Raw genomic sequence first — 13,735 nt, 5'->3', positions numbered from 1 at the left:
AACTAGCCTTGCAGCTCGGCACTGCATCTAGTTTTGACAAGTACCCAGAAATTGACAAAAAGCCTTGTTGAAAAAAAAAAAGCATCTGTCTGCTCTTTTTCTCTCCTTTTCTCTCATTGTCGCATTTTGTCAGCACAGCTAGGCTCTGAGAGGACAGAAATGGCTTTTTGAGTGACGCAAGCTGGCGATGCCATTTGGCATGTCAACTGGTGGAAGCGGATAGAAAAGAAGGTGGAGACGAATGATGATTGTCCCATGGCCTGTCTTGCGTTTGCTTGCCATCTTTTCTCCCTGAGGTCATTGAGCCTTAATAACGCTGCAGCAATTCTAGAGAAGGGAAAAATGTTTTTCACAGTGCTGGGCAGGTTTGGTTTTTATCCCTCTTTGTCCAATTTAACTTCTTTATAGACACAAAAAACATGTTGAACGATCAAAAGTATTTACTTGTAACTAAAATCTCTCCTGACAGAAAATTGAAGTAGGTACGCTAGCTAGTCAGACTATAAACCATATATGTATTTATCTAGGTGGTGTTAGTAGGGGAAAACCACTCATCAGCTACATTTAAGTTCATTGAAATGTTTAGAAAGGAAGTGTTTGACACAGTTTTCTTTACTGTCTAATCCACTAATGCATACGTGGATCTCTTTCACAAAATGATATAAGAATTGATATATACTTTAAATATGAAATCATGAAAGTCAAAAAGCTGCAACAAGTAGAGCGAAGAAAACACGCACACATGCGATTGATTTGATTGAAGATGAAAGTAGCACTGTGAAGAGTTTGAAGTGTTTTTTCCATGCCTGTTTTTGATTTAAGGAGCATTAAAAAGTAGCATGCGTGGACATTTTTCTGCAGTTGAATTAAAGTTTGTGACATGTTAATGATAACATGAAATTAAAGTGCTTTGTTTATTTAGTTCAAAAACTGAAACAGACCTCAAAATAGACATGCTGGCTTTTTTATGCCGTGTGTGTTATCAGTATTAAAGGCAGAACAATATCAGTATGTTTTTACTTGTCTGCCTGTGGTCATAAGCAAGCCCTTTTGTTGTGGATAGTAAACAGAATAGGTTGTTGAATATTGTATATGTATGCTATATCAATCCACACAATATTAAAATTATTGTTTTCTTTTGTTAGGAAATCCCTGAACTCCCAAGGACATTGACTTTGAAATGTACTTTTGTTGTAATGTAATTCTGCTTCTAGGAATGAAGTTTTATATTCTGGCAAAATTGTAATTCTATAAAATGACATAAAAAAGAACAGGGGAAACTCTATTTTAATTCCTAGTTATTTGTATAGAAGTTTTTGTTTGTTTGTTTGTTTTCTTTGCTGACCATTTGTGCATTATACTATTCATCTGGGGGGGAAAAGTAACCAGTGCTTACATTTAAATGGCAATCTTCTCGTTTCACAGAATGTGTGATCTTCCATTTCATCAGCACTCGAAATCAGTTGTAAAAACATGTCACTTTCATTTCCACTTCCCTCATGTCTTTGTTGCTGTGCTCCTCGTTGATTGCAAAATAATGACCAAAACTCTATCGGTTCTGCACTCAGAGGTGTAAATGGATCTGCTGGAAAGCAGTGCTGTCATTTTGCAAGGCAATGTAGCTTAATGCCCTCTCCAATAATTTTGACCTCTTCTAGATGTGCTCAATGTGGCTTGACTGTTCCCACCAAGCTTTTACTGCTTCAGGCAGCAATTTGAAGATCTGGACTCTTGCCTCTCCTCATGGGTTTACAGCACCCCCAGGGTCTTGAGGAAGTTAAATATCTGTACCCAGAACACAATGTACCTCTAGGAACTAAGTGGGGGGGGGGGATTAAAACCACGGTGGATAAGTGGATAATGAAGTATTTTAAAGACTGCTGTTTTTCTAGCCGTTGATATCTTTTTAGGTCACTGAAAGCTAAATGTGTATCTGTTTGTCTTCTTACAAATCCTGAAATGGTTTTAAAGTAATCGTTCTCACATTGCTGTGTGACTAAGTTTTAACAACCACTCGATTTACCCAGCTCAATTTTTCTCACCTGCACCCTTACACCATTCAGTTAAAGGGAATTATATCATATTAGCAATAATACAAATGTAGCTCAATATTCATCGACCAGCATGGCATGTCATCCCTCTCTTAAAAATGAAATAGATTGTAGTTATTGTTGTTATTGATTTTAATAACCAGGATGTTGAGGCCATTGCACAGCCATACTCATGCTCAGCTGCATGTTTTGCTCCGAGGCCTGTGCTTTCCTTCCATCTGGATAACAAAGAATCTTTAAACTAATTTAACTACAGGTTTAGCATGATTAGGTTTGCTGACTTGTGCAATTTTTATCTTTATGCCTTCTCTGAAACAATTGGTTTTCTGATGTGTACAATTTGACATTTCTCCTGTTAAAGCGTCTTAACATTAGGTGCATGTAGATATGAATTTATTGGGTAATCAGTGGACTAGAACACATTTGGGTAGGAGGCTGCAGCAGTGGGCATTATTAGTTTAAGGATCAACCAACTATCGGTTCATTACTGAGGCCAGATAGAGACAGACAGTCTGATGTGGAATCTTGTCAGTCATCATTACATTGCTAGTCGCCTTGTATTGTTCAGTTTCAGTGACCTTTTTACTGTGCAAGGATTTAACCAAACACTACAGCGCCTTAGCTTTTATAGTGTCTAATTCCTACACATTTTCTACAGTGACTTTAAAGGGAAATGCAACAAAAAAAAATCAAAAATTGATCACATTTCTGTTCTTGTTTGAATAGGTAAAAACAGTGTCTGATAAACACTATAAAAATACAAGTCTTCAAGTATACTGGTTACATTCTCTTGCTCATTTAATTTAATGGATGCATCTCTCACATCCTGAAGGACAGTCCATACCTCAGCAGATAGCGTTATGGCAATAGAAAGATGCAGTGCCATTTTGGTTTTGATATTGTATCCTACCAGCAAAAGGACAGATTTCTTTTGACAATAGCCCACTTAAAATGCAAAGTGAAGTCAGCCTAAACCTCCAAGCAGATTTTATTTTCCATAATTTATTGCTTTTGTTCAGTAGCCTACTGTCGGTCATTCTGAGGGCAACATAAGAGTCGGACCTTCTTGACCTGCTGTGGACGTCTCCTTTCTTTTCCCGTATTTCTTTTGAGTCATTCTCTGAAAAGGTTTAAAAAAAAATTGGACTCTTAGAATTAACTTTTCCTCATATTTGTCAGATGAGTGTAACAAATGCTAATTTAAAGAAAATATTTAAGAACAGTGTTGTTGTATATTAAAATATGCAATCATTGTTTTGTTTAATGGGACTTATAGCTAAGGTTAATTTTCAGTCCCTGACCCTGGGTAGCTGTACTAGTAATCGAAGGGTTGGTAGTTTGGTCCTCCATAAGTGGCCTCAAGGACCATTAATCCAGTAAAGCTTTGTCACTTTTTGACATTTGCACCTCCCCCCTTCCCCCACCATTTTTATTGCAATTGCCCTTAACCATATAAATTAAATATAGTGGTCATTTCTTAAAAAGGCAAGATTATAAGAATTAAAAGATCAACGGATTATATTGCTAAACAGTTTTGTCCTTCTTGCATCATGTCATTTCCCTTATATTCTATTTCTCTCCATTAACCCTTGCCACAAACCTGTGTTTGCTCACCTGCTTTTCCCAAATCATGATGCAGGGCAACATCAATTAGCTATTGATGAAAGAAAATCTCATTAATGGGGATCAGGCAAGTTTAATGGTGGGAATCCTGCTTGCTTACCTGACCATTAATGGGCCTTGCCATTTGAAAAGCTGTTTGACTTTTCCCAGCCCTGTCCTCAACAGACAGCAGCCTGCTACTGACAGTGATGCATGGGACACCTTGAGTCACATTGATCACCCTGGGAGAGTCTTCTCTCAGGCAGATGCACACAAATGTGTTCCTGTCCAGTATGTGTGTTTTGTCCTAAGATCTCGTTGCTTATTTTGGTCACAGACCTTCATAAAAGCAAATATTGCATGTTAATCCTGTAGGATGCCTTCCTTCTTTCCCAAATGTAAGCTTGACTCAATTGGTGTTGGGCTGAAAGATCTTTCTACTCTTAAGCATCTAAAAATCCCAGTTGCTTCTTTTCAGATTTGAAGGACTTTGATATAGGCTTGTCAAGGTAAAACAGTTTGATCTGAAGCCTATAAGGGACACTAATTAATTTGCTGTAATAATGCCAGTGACAACTTCGTTTCCCATGATGTCACTTCTTGGTTTCCCATGATGCAACTACAACTTTTAATGCCCATACTGGTCATGTGAGGGAGTAGAGTTGCTGGGGTTAAAGCTGTTCTTCTGCCACCAAATTGTTTACACAGCCAGATTGAAACACACTTGAGCTCTGAAGTGAGCACTTTGAACAGCAATATCCTGCCAAGGTGAGGCCAATCCTCACCTTACAACACACTCTAAATGGAAATCTGCTTACTTTCTTTCAACATTCCATCCTATTTGTTCTTGTACTGTGGAGACCTTTATTATTACTATTATTTTATTTCTACAGCTGTTTAGAGGAGCTATTTTACTTCACACTCATTTTTATTTAATTTTCTACTCATTGTGTATCTCTTTCAAACATTTTTTTTTCTTTTACCTAACAATTATTTTCCTGACTCTAAAGTTTAGTTGTTAATGTACCTGCAGAGTTTTTATTTATTTATTTTTTTTAATTTGTTTGTGGTTTAGCTGTACTTCAGGTTGCAAAGTAAGCACAGTCAATAGCCCGAACCCTTAGGCTTTCATGGTGTCGTTGAATAATTGTTTGGGATACTTTCCCTCTTCCAGAGCTCTACTTGGAAAAAGAAACAAACCAAAAAAAAAACCAAAACCTTTGTTATTTTTTTTGTGTGCGAATGTGTGGACACAGTGATAAGGGAAACTCTAATTTGTTATAAAGTATAGAAAAAAAATCCTTTTCTTTCATATAGGGAGATTACAAACAACAAATGAATTGCCTATATTTTGCTATTATTTGATTATTTCTCTATTTTTGTCTTTCCCTTTTTGTTGTTGTTGGTCAGCATTTTGCTCACTCAGTACTTTTTTTTACTTCTAGCTGCAAGTGTGCTTTCCATCTTTCCCATGTGAAGATATTTTTTTTAATTACAGGCCCCATTAACACGCTATTTACATCCCTGCCTGATCTGTGCCATTAAGAAATCAATAGTGGTTTAATTCATTAATTTATTTTCCTCCATTCTCTCTGTCCTTCCTTCTCTTCCCTCGGTCTGTCTGCCTTTTTTAAGCTAATCTATATTTATAGATTTCTCCTGGAACCGTTTGGCCTTTTCCTCTCACTATTCGACCACAACATACCAACACATTTAGCCATTTCATACTTAGGGATTCCTGGTGTGAGGTAAAAAAGGAACAAGTAGGGACCTTCAGTTCTGAAAAACATGCTTGAAATGTTAGTAAGTAGTTAATTTTGGGTAATTGAGCTCATCTCTGTGTCCTCCTCATGCAGTCCCACTCCTTTTCTTCTCACAGCAGATTATAAATCTATGTAATACCTTTGCACTGTTGGTAAACGGACTGTTAAAGGATTTCTTGAAGGTGACATGTAGTTGTTTGTGGCTTGTCTTTTCTTTATTGTGACTGTCAGTAACACTTTTCGAAACAGCTAGAGCCCTGCAGAGATTTCACTCCTGCTCTCTGCTTTGCAAACAACATTTCTATTATAACAGATGCAGAATCTCACACATGTTGCATTACTAATCTGAAGCTCTCACTTGTAGACACACATTATTGGATCACTGCAGAGCCAAGGAAGTTCCCTGTCACATAGCTGTCATGGCTTTGAGCAACTCCTTCACACTCGTAGTGTATTTATCACCTTGTAGTAATTGTCTAATAATTTGCTCCCTGCTCAGCTGATGCTTTTGACAGTTTGATTCACTGTGCAACTTAGCTGTGGTTAATTAACTCCACCAGACTGCGTAACTTCTCAAAACATTGTCGTGTTTTGAAACGATTTTTGCTTGCGGCCATTGTTAGAAAATTAGTGTAAACCAGAGTATGAGTTCATCGCGAGATTATTGATGATTTGCGCTTTTGCTCGATTAGTCTTCGCCTCTCGTACCCCACCTTACAGCTATTACAAATCTCTGTAAAATGTTTCACACCAAAGATGCTCTTTCGGTTAATTTAGCAGCTTTACAATGGTTCTTTCACACATTTTAAAAATCCAGATTTTTGTGTCCCAATTAAGTCAAAGAATGTCTAATTCTGCCTGTTTGCTGAGCAATCTGTTTGTCTCCATTAAGAATATAAATTAAGGTGTTGGGACGGACCCTAGTCAAGTCATTGCATTCTTCACAGAGGGGAGGTTTGAGTTTTCTGCTGTTCTGTTGTGTTCATGCATGCAGTGCACTTATCAGCATCACTCTGTTGTCACAAAGCCCAGATTTGATAGACGACTTATTCTTTGTTATGAGCAAAGAGCTGTAGATGGAAGTGACTTAAGTGTCTTTTTCTACTTGTATTTTTATTCATCTTGTTTAAGTAAGGGTCACAGGAGACATGAGGTAGTAGAATAGACTAAAAAATTTGATGCTGTTACTCATTCTTACACTGAGTTACAGCATAAGGCTTACTACTCAAGAATTATGGCTGTTAAGAACACCAACAGGCAGAGATTTGAAAGTGGCCAGCTAAGTGGGAGAGAACAGTAGCCACAAAAGGAGCTGCCGCCTTGTTGCTTAATGAGAATGAATGAAGACATTCCCAAACGTCTGCACCTGCCAGGCGGTGTTCACTGCTTGCATTTGCACATTACTGAGCTCACTTTGACAAGAAAGTACACACAGACTTACTCACACCCTCTCTGTCAGTCACACTCAGGCACATTTCAGCACACACCAGCAGCCGGAGCCCCACTGTAAACAAACGGTGCATTTGCTACAGTCCACACCATGGCCTTTAAACTTTTACGATCCCAACTGGTAATTTGACACAAAGTTAAATCTCTGTGGTGATAACCATGATCTCAGTAATTGCAACATTCACTAAAGCTTATGTAAATTATGGCAGAGCTGCTGCCAGAAATGATTGAAAGCTCTGTTGTACAGATTATTCTGCTGTGTGGCTTGCAAGATATACGCAGCCTGCTCTTTTCCTGATGAGAAAATGCATACAACATAATGTATGCTCCAAGTAGTACTTAAGTTAAGTTTCCATTTGTGCCAGGTTGGACCTCATGGGTTTCTAAATGGCTTTGGAACATAATTGGGAACACACTGTTCTCTACAAACTTTGCCTGTTTGTCCAGTTTGTTTTTAGGTATCCAGAATTCATTTTAGGTAGATGAGTTGATGAAAGGAAAGTTTATTGCTTGCTGCCCTTTTTTATTCCCCCCTCTCTCTACACCCACTGTTGTTTTTCTGTTTTTTATTTGTTTATTCCACCCCATTTTTTTCAAAGTAGTGTTTGCTCTGACAGTCTGTCATATATTTTGCAGCCAGTTCTATTTGATATTTTTTGTTGTTTTTCATTTTTAAACAGCTAAGTGAATTACATCTGTTGCAGTCTTAAAACATTCTCTTGGACCAGGTTTCCTTTCACTGGTACCAAGCGACGTTTTTTTGTACTTTTGAAAATCTAAACAAGTGCAGGTGTTTTCACCCACATAGACATAGTATTCATGAGCATGTGCTTTTTTTTCCCTCCTACTTTTTCTCTCTTGTCTCCTGTGCTCAACACAATCCCAGCATTTATGAGATTACCAAAGCCCATTTGTGTTCCAGTGGGAGCCATCTTGGCTCGAAAGAGGCCTCCACTGGGAACCATCTGGGCTCTGCTCTAAGCAGCTTCCCCTCACCTCCTCTGTCTTCTGTACATTGTGACCAAACCTTTTTTACTTCAAAAGGAAAATGAACTAAAATGAAGCATAAACATTTAAAATGAGATATGTACAATCTTTTATTAATGTGTGATAATTCATTTAAAAGATATCAATGTAACAAATTTCCGTAAGAAGTTGAGCTCACACTATTGCTTTCAAATATTTTGTTCAAACTAATACAATGTCTACAACTTCATTTGTAGACAGTTCACCAAACTCTCATTATATATATATATTATATACATCCCTAAAAATGACATTGGAAACCATTTTAAGAATATTAGGACATGATAATGACATTTATATTGTCAATGACTGTTGACTATTGTCAATTCCCAAGTAATTTTAAAGGGCTTATACTGTTATATTGTAGAACAGGGGAGGAATAAGAACTCTTCTATTTAATGCTTCGATCAGAACAACTGAGAATCTACAACAAATTATTTCAAACTCAATACATTCATCAAGTCACACAATAATTTTGTCTACCCCCTTGCTTCTTTTCTGGGACCAGTGGTCATTGGGCAATAGGCAGGTGGGGTACACCCTGGACGGGTCAAAAGAAACATGACTACATACATTGTGTCATTGATTTAGTTGAACAACAGGGCATAAGGTAACATGGTGTGCGTTTGACACCTGGTCATGTAGATTTGCTGGTATTCTAGCATCAGGCTGACATTCCTCAGTACGCCTGTTTGCTGATATTAATACTCTTTGCATACAGGAACACCACCCCTGTTGGTATTGACTTGAGCCATGCAGCCATCTTGTCATCAGTGTGCCGTTGTCAGTAGCAGGCCAATTTTCTTACCATAAGGTTAGCAGTATGTGGTAAATGAAGTTTCCTGTGTAAGTGGTCTGGGAAAAACAAAGACTAATTTGTTCTTTTATGACACAAAGAGTATGTATCTGCGTTGTTGCTAAGAACACCCAACTCTTCCTGTCAAAAAAAGAAAGAAAAAAAAAGTTTTCACATCTTTTTGCCATTAGTCATGTTTTTCCTTTCCACATGAGCATGGAAATAATATCTTCTAAAAAAAAAAGAGTCAGAATCTTATGAGTATTATTAAAACAAGCAGATTTAATAACATTTGTAGTCTCCTCCTGGCGAGACCTCTTTATTTCAGTGTTTGGCTTTCTACCATAGACCATGGTACAGTCCAAATAATGAATATTTGTTCCAGAATTATTAACAACTTATCAAACTTAAAATGTCTTGCCATATGGTTTGAATTCATTCTACTGTGGCCAAGCAAGTTGTTTGTTTTTAATAATTTGGATAAAGTCTTGTCCAGGAGTTTTTCTCCCCTCTCTCTGTACAGTTTAGTTTTTTACTTGCATTTGCTCAGTATATATATATATATATATTTTCTTTCCATCATTTGCCTTCTTTCCTATTTGACATTTTGCTCAGAGGACCGATGCTGCTCTTATAGCATTGTTATGTAACTGCCTCTGCACTTCAAGACAAAGATAAAACAGCCTTGGTTTCTGAGATAACGGAAAAGAAAGAGAATGATAAAGAAGGTAGGCGATAGGCAAATTAAGTTGGCTTCTTTCATGTTCAGGACCTGACAAAGTAGACAAGTGTCCCAGCTGCTCTTTTATACATTTTAGCAGCTGTTTAAAAAAACAAGTTTGTAAACCTTTTTAACACCCCTGAATGGCTGCATTATCAATTAAAAAGTGGTTTGATCTTTGTCTAGGGCCCAACTGCAGACAATTAGTTTCGAACTAAACTAATAAATGTAAAACATTTGCGTTTATATACTTATTAAACACAATGAGTTATTTCCTGTTCAGTATTTCCTGTGAAGTAATTATGTAAACTTCTTCTAACAACTTTATCAAAAGCTATTTGGATTCAGGTGTTCTAATTAGGAAGATAAGACTTAAAATGTGGCTTTTTAAAGTGCCACTCTGTGTTTGACGAGCCACTGTGTGGTAACTAATGAGGTCTGCTTCTCACAAGAGGTATTGGTTGGTGGGAATTATGCCTCGTTTGGGACAGCTTTTAAAGTGCCTTAAAGGAATGAGCTCCACAATGCTGGCAAAGATTAGAAAAATATTTTATCTGCATCAATGTTCTGTCCTGGGCAGGTCAATCTACAACCAAATGGTTTAAGAAAAAAACATCAAAGAAAACGAGGTAAATTTGGGAAAGGATATTAAGTCACAAAAACAAACCAAAATCTTTTGCCAGGGTTTGGCTCTTGATCTGAAGCCATATTGGGCATCCCAAAAAACATTGTTGTTTTTTTGGGGTGACATAAGATTTACAGTGAAACATGAAATGTATCCTTCACTGAGCCACTTTTTCATTGATGAGGGGTGTTCCAACATAATGATTTTGTATCGTATGCTCCTTTTTTTTTTTTTTTTTTTTCAGACAACTGATGAGTTGCTCCAACCTACATAAAGTATAAACTGAATCCCCAGGGTGAATCTGCCCTTTGCATAGGTTGTGATTTGAGCTTCATAATAGAACATCTAATGCATTCAGTAATAGAAGCTTTTTACTGTAGCTGAGAACAAGGCAGAGCAGTTTACAAACTTAATTCCCTTCAGATTTCCCTTGTGACTACAGGGCTAAGCAGTTCAAGTCTTAATCACTTGACTTCTCTGTATCTCCTAAGCACACCTGTCCTCTGACTTTCTCGCTGACTTTAGACTTTGGACTAGCAAAAAAAAATTTCCCTGATCGTCCATCACTTATGAAACAAAATGTTATGAATAGATAATTAGCCTGAATAGGCAGAATTTAGTTATAGTCTATTATGAGCAATGTTGTGAGGTCTTTTCTACTTTGTCAGCAGGGTTAGCTCTTTCATTGCCCTCGTTTATTTACTTAAAAAAAAATGGGAGCTTGGCTGTCACTAATTGAATATGATTTACGCAAGGAAAAAAAGTAGTATATCTAGAGACTTAATTAAAAATGTCAAGGACTCAAGTTAATTTGAAAACAAGAGGACATTGCTTGGTTTTGTATGGAGATTAAAAAAAAACGAATGCCAACCTAGACCACTTATTTGGATATCCGCTACAGAGCAGTGAAACAGGATCTCTCCGTGTGCTCCCAAATCGATTGAAAGCTCCTACGCCTCCCTTGATGTTTTTTTAAAAACATTGCCGTCTCCTCAGAGGGCCTCATCCATTTCATTTGTTGTGATATACTTTCAAATGCATTCTTGAAACTGAATATTAGCGAACTCTTTTTCTTATTCTTCTCCTGTTATGTTGTGTTCCAGGTTGAAGTTGAAGTGGAGAGCATGGACAAAGCAGGAAACTTCATTGGCTGGCTGCACATTGAGGGTGTGAATCTGTCTGTGGCGCTGGTGGAAAACGCTCTGTCCAAGGTTCACTTTACGGCAGAGCGCAGCTCCTACTACAAGGCCTTGGTCTCAGCAGAAGAGGCGTGCAGGCAGAGGAAAGAGAAGGTAGGTCTAATTTAGAATCTACAAGAGCAGAAACTACTTTATGTACTCCCAGTGAGGACTCGACTTCTAAGCGGCAAACCACTTTCATGAAGCTTCCAAATGGTGAACATCCCTCACTTTAATGCCACAGTAAATTCCATTCAGCCATGACATGGATAGCATCTAGTTTAGAATGGTTTAGGTGTACTGGTAGCTCAAGATAACATCCTGCATAGCCATAGTGACATCTTTCTTAGGTCTTTTATTGGAAAACAGACTTGTCACAGCAACCTGCAGCATGCGGAAAGAAAAATCTATATTTAGTTGGCTGTCACATACATGAGCCATGAAGTCCTAGGTCTGACTGCCTATGAACATATTTTAGTTTCAGTGCATGTTGACATTTCTAGCAAACCGCTTGAGTTGCATTTGTCTTACTTTTCCCACCTGCAGCATCAATGTTCGTTAGCTTTTCATAGGCAGAGGAAGGAGAAAGTACAGTCTGAGGGAATCGAGTTCATTGCAAATTCAGGAGTAAAATATAAATCTTTTTCCCAATAATGATTTATTGGTTATGAAAAATGGCATTAGGTCATTATGGCGGGGACATAAATTTGACTAAAATGTATTAACACCCAGTCTGAACTGATTGTAGTTAAAGCTCCAGTGTTGTGAAATTGCTCTATCCAGGGTCACAAATAGCCACATTTGCTGTTATCATTGAAGCTGTCTTTCCTCAATGGGAGTTCTTTGATGGATGGAGGCCTCTCTCACGGTGATCCTGATCTCGCCTTGCATTTTCATTATGGCTCCACGAGTCACCCCTGGCAGATGCACAAAGTGCCCAGCCAGCTGTCATGGTTGTCCTCCTTCTCTCCGTCTCTGTAACTTATTTCTTTCACTTGCTCTCCTTTTCTCTCTCTCTCCCCCACTCACTTCTACCTATTTGGGTCCTTGAGGACACACAAATGCCTCCTCTTCCCATATAAATGTGATGTAGTGCTGGAGCTGGGAAGGGGTTGTGTTCTTTCTCCCTTCTAAGAATTTATCATGTCCATAGTTGCTGTGTTCCTACAGTGTTTGCTCTTGGCTCTCTTCTTTTTTGTTACAATTACTCTCCATCTGTGGGGTTTTTTTATTATTTGAAAACTATGACAAATATAGATGAATATCTTGAGAGGGGGCCGCAGGTGAACCTTTACTTTCAGTGAAAAAAAGAAAAACATCTTGCTGGCCACCTGAACACCCAGACACTGCCACCTTAAATCTGACCACAGCAAGAAAGCGCCGTCTTGACACCTCTAACAATTTCACTACAGGTTTCCAGGTTCCTTTTGCAGCATTGAGACAGATTGACTTTAAGCATGAGGTTTTGACTTGAGCTAACCTGAGCGCGGACAGGGCCATAAGGAAAGCCGGCAGAATGGGGCCTGAATTGACCAGACAGATGGTGATTATGTTTGATCTTAGTCTGCCACAGGCACCAGTGGACAGATCAGCCACAGCCTGACATGTTTGTGTGTGTATTTGTGGATGGTTGTGGTAGCAGAGCACATGGCCCTGGCTTTCATCTGCGTGCGAATGCATACTATGCTACTTAACGGCAGATGATGTGGGACTTGGTCCTCTAATTAACCCATAGAGACCACCTTTAAAAAAAGCCGAGTGCTTGGCAGTTTTTCTTTTCCTTTCTCTTTTGAAGTCATGGCCGGTCTTTATGTAGGTAGTGGCGAGGCAGGGCAGACTGGATCCTTTCCCGTCTTTTGTTCTTATTGCCCTCTCTTTATTGTCCCTACGGCTGTAGATATGGAAGACATCAGTGGTACTGCTGTGTCAGGCACCTCAACAAGAAAACAAGGTTGTCGTAATAAAGTAGACTGAAGATGTGTGAAAGTGCACACACACTCTTATTAGGGAAAAGTTTGCGTTGGTGGTCCAGCAGGGACCCAGGTCAACAAAGGGGATGGAGGCTTGCTGCAGTAGCATCCTGAACCAAAACTGCTTAGTTGGAGTGTCTTAAGTGAATATGAGATTTTGTTACAATGAGGCCAATGGGACAGGGTGATTGTGCTCTAATTGAAGAATTCCAAAGGGTTCAAAGGAGAGCCTTTTCCAGAGCTCAGCATGTTTTTAATCTTGCATATCAGCACCTCTTGGAACAATATTTGGAACAGTTTTCACAGCAGATTAAACTCTCCCCACATGGAGACATGAGTTGTAGATCTGGGTTCATTCTTAGGTCTGGTTTCTTTTACATAGCTAAGATAAATAAATCTCTCTGAAGTGTGTTGCTGTGTGAAAATTGTCATTGCAGTCCTGATTGCTCCTTATACAACACTTCACTGTCAGCTCTATTCACAGGTTAAAAGGCCCTCTTTCTGTACCCGTCATAACATTCACTGGTTCATTCTTTTTTTTTTTTTTTTTGAAA

The 13,735-nt window shown here is 38.4% G+C and overlaps 1 protein-coding gene across 1 annotated transcript in view; it reads left to right on the top strand.

The window, feature by feature from the left end:
• The window catches only part of snd1 (staphylococcal nuclease and tudor domain containing 1), a 173,880-nt gene that overhangs the window by 92,605 nt on the left and 67,540 nt on the right, over positions 1-13,735 (top strand). Inside the window, exon 17 of the mRNA XM_017414826.3 lies at positions 11,137-11,325. Coding sequence (XP_017270315.1) covers positions 11,137-11,325 — 189 coding nt within the window. The remainder of the gene's footprint in view (positions 1-11,136; positions 11,326-13,735) is intronic.

The sequence above is a fragment of the Kryptolebias marmoratus genome, linkage group LG18 (assembly GCF_001649575.2).
Source record: "Kryptolebias marmoratus isolate JLee-2015 linkage group LG18, ASM164957v2, whole genome shotgun sequence".
Classification (NCBI taxonomy): Eukaryota; Metazoa; Chordata; class Actinopteri; order Cyprinodontiformes; family Rivulidae; genus Kryptolebias; species Kryptolebias marmoratus.
This window is presented reverse-complemented; position numbering and strand designations above follow the sequence as displayed.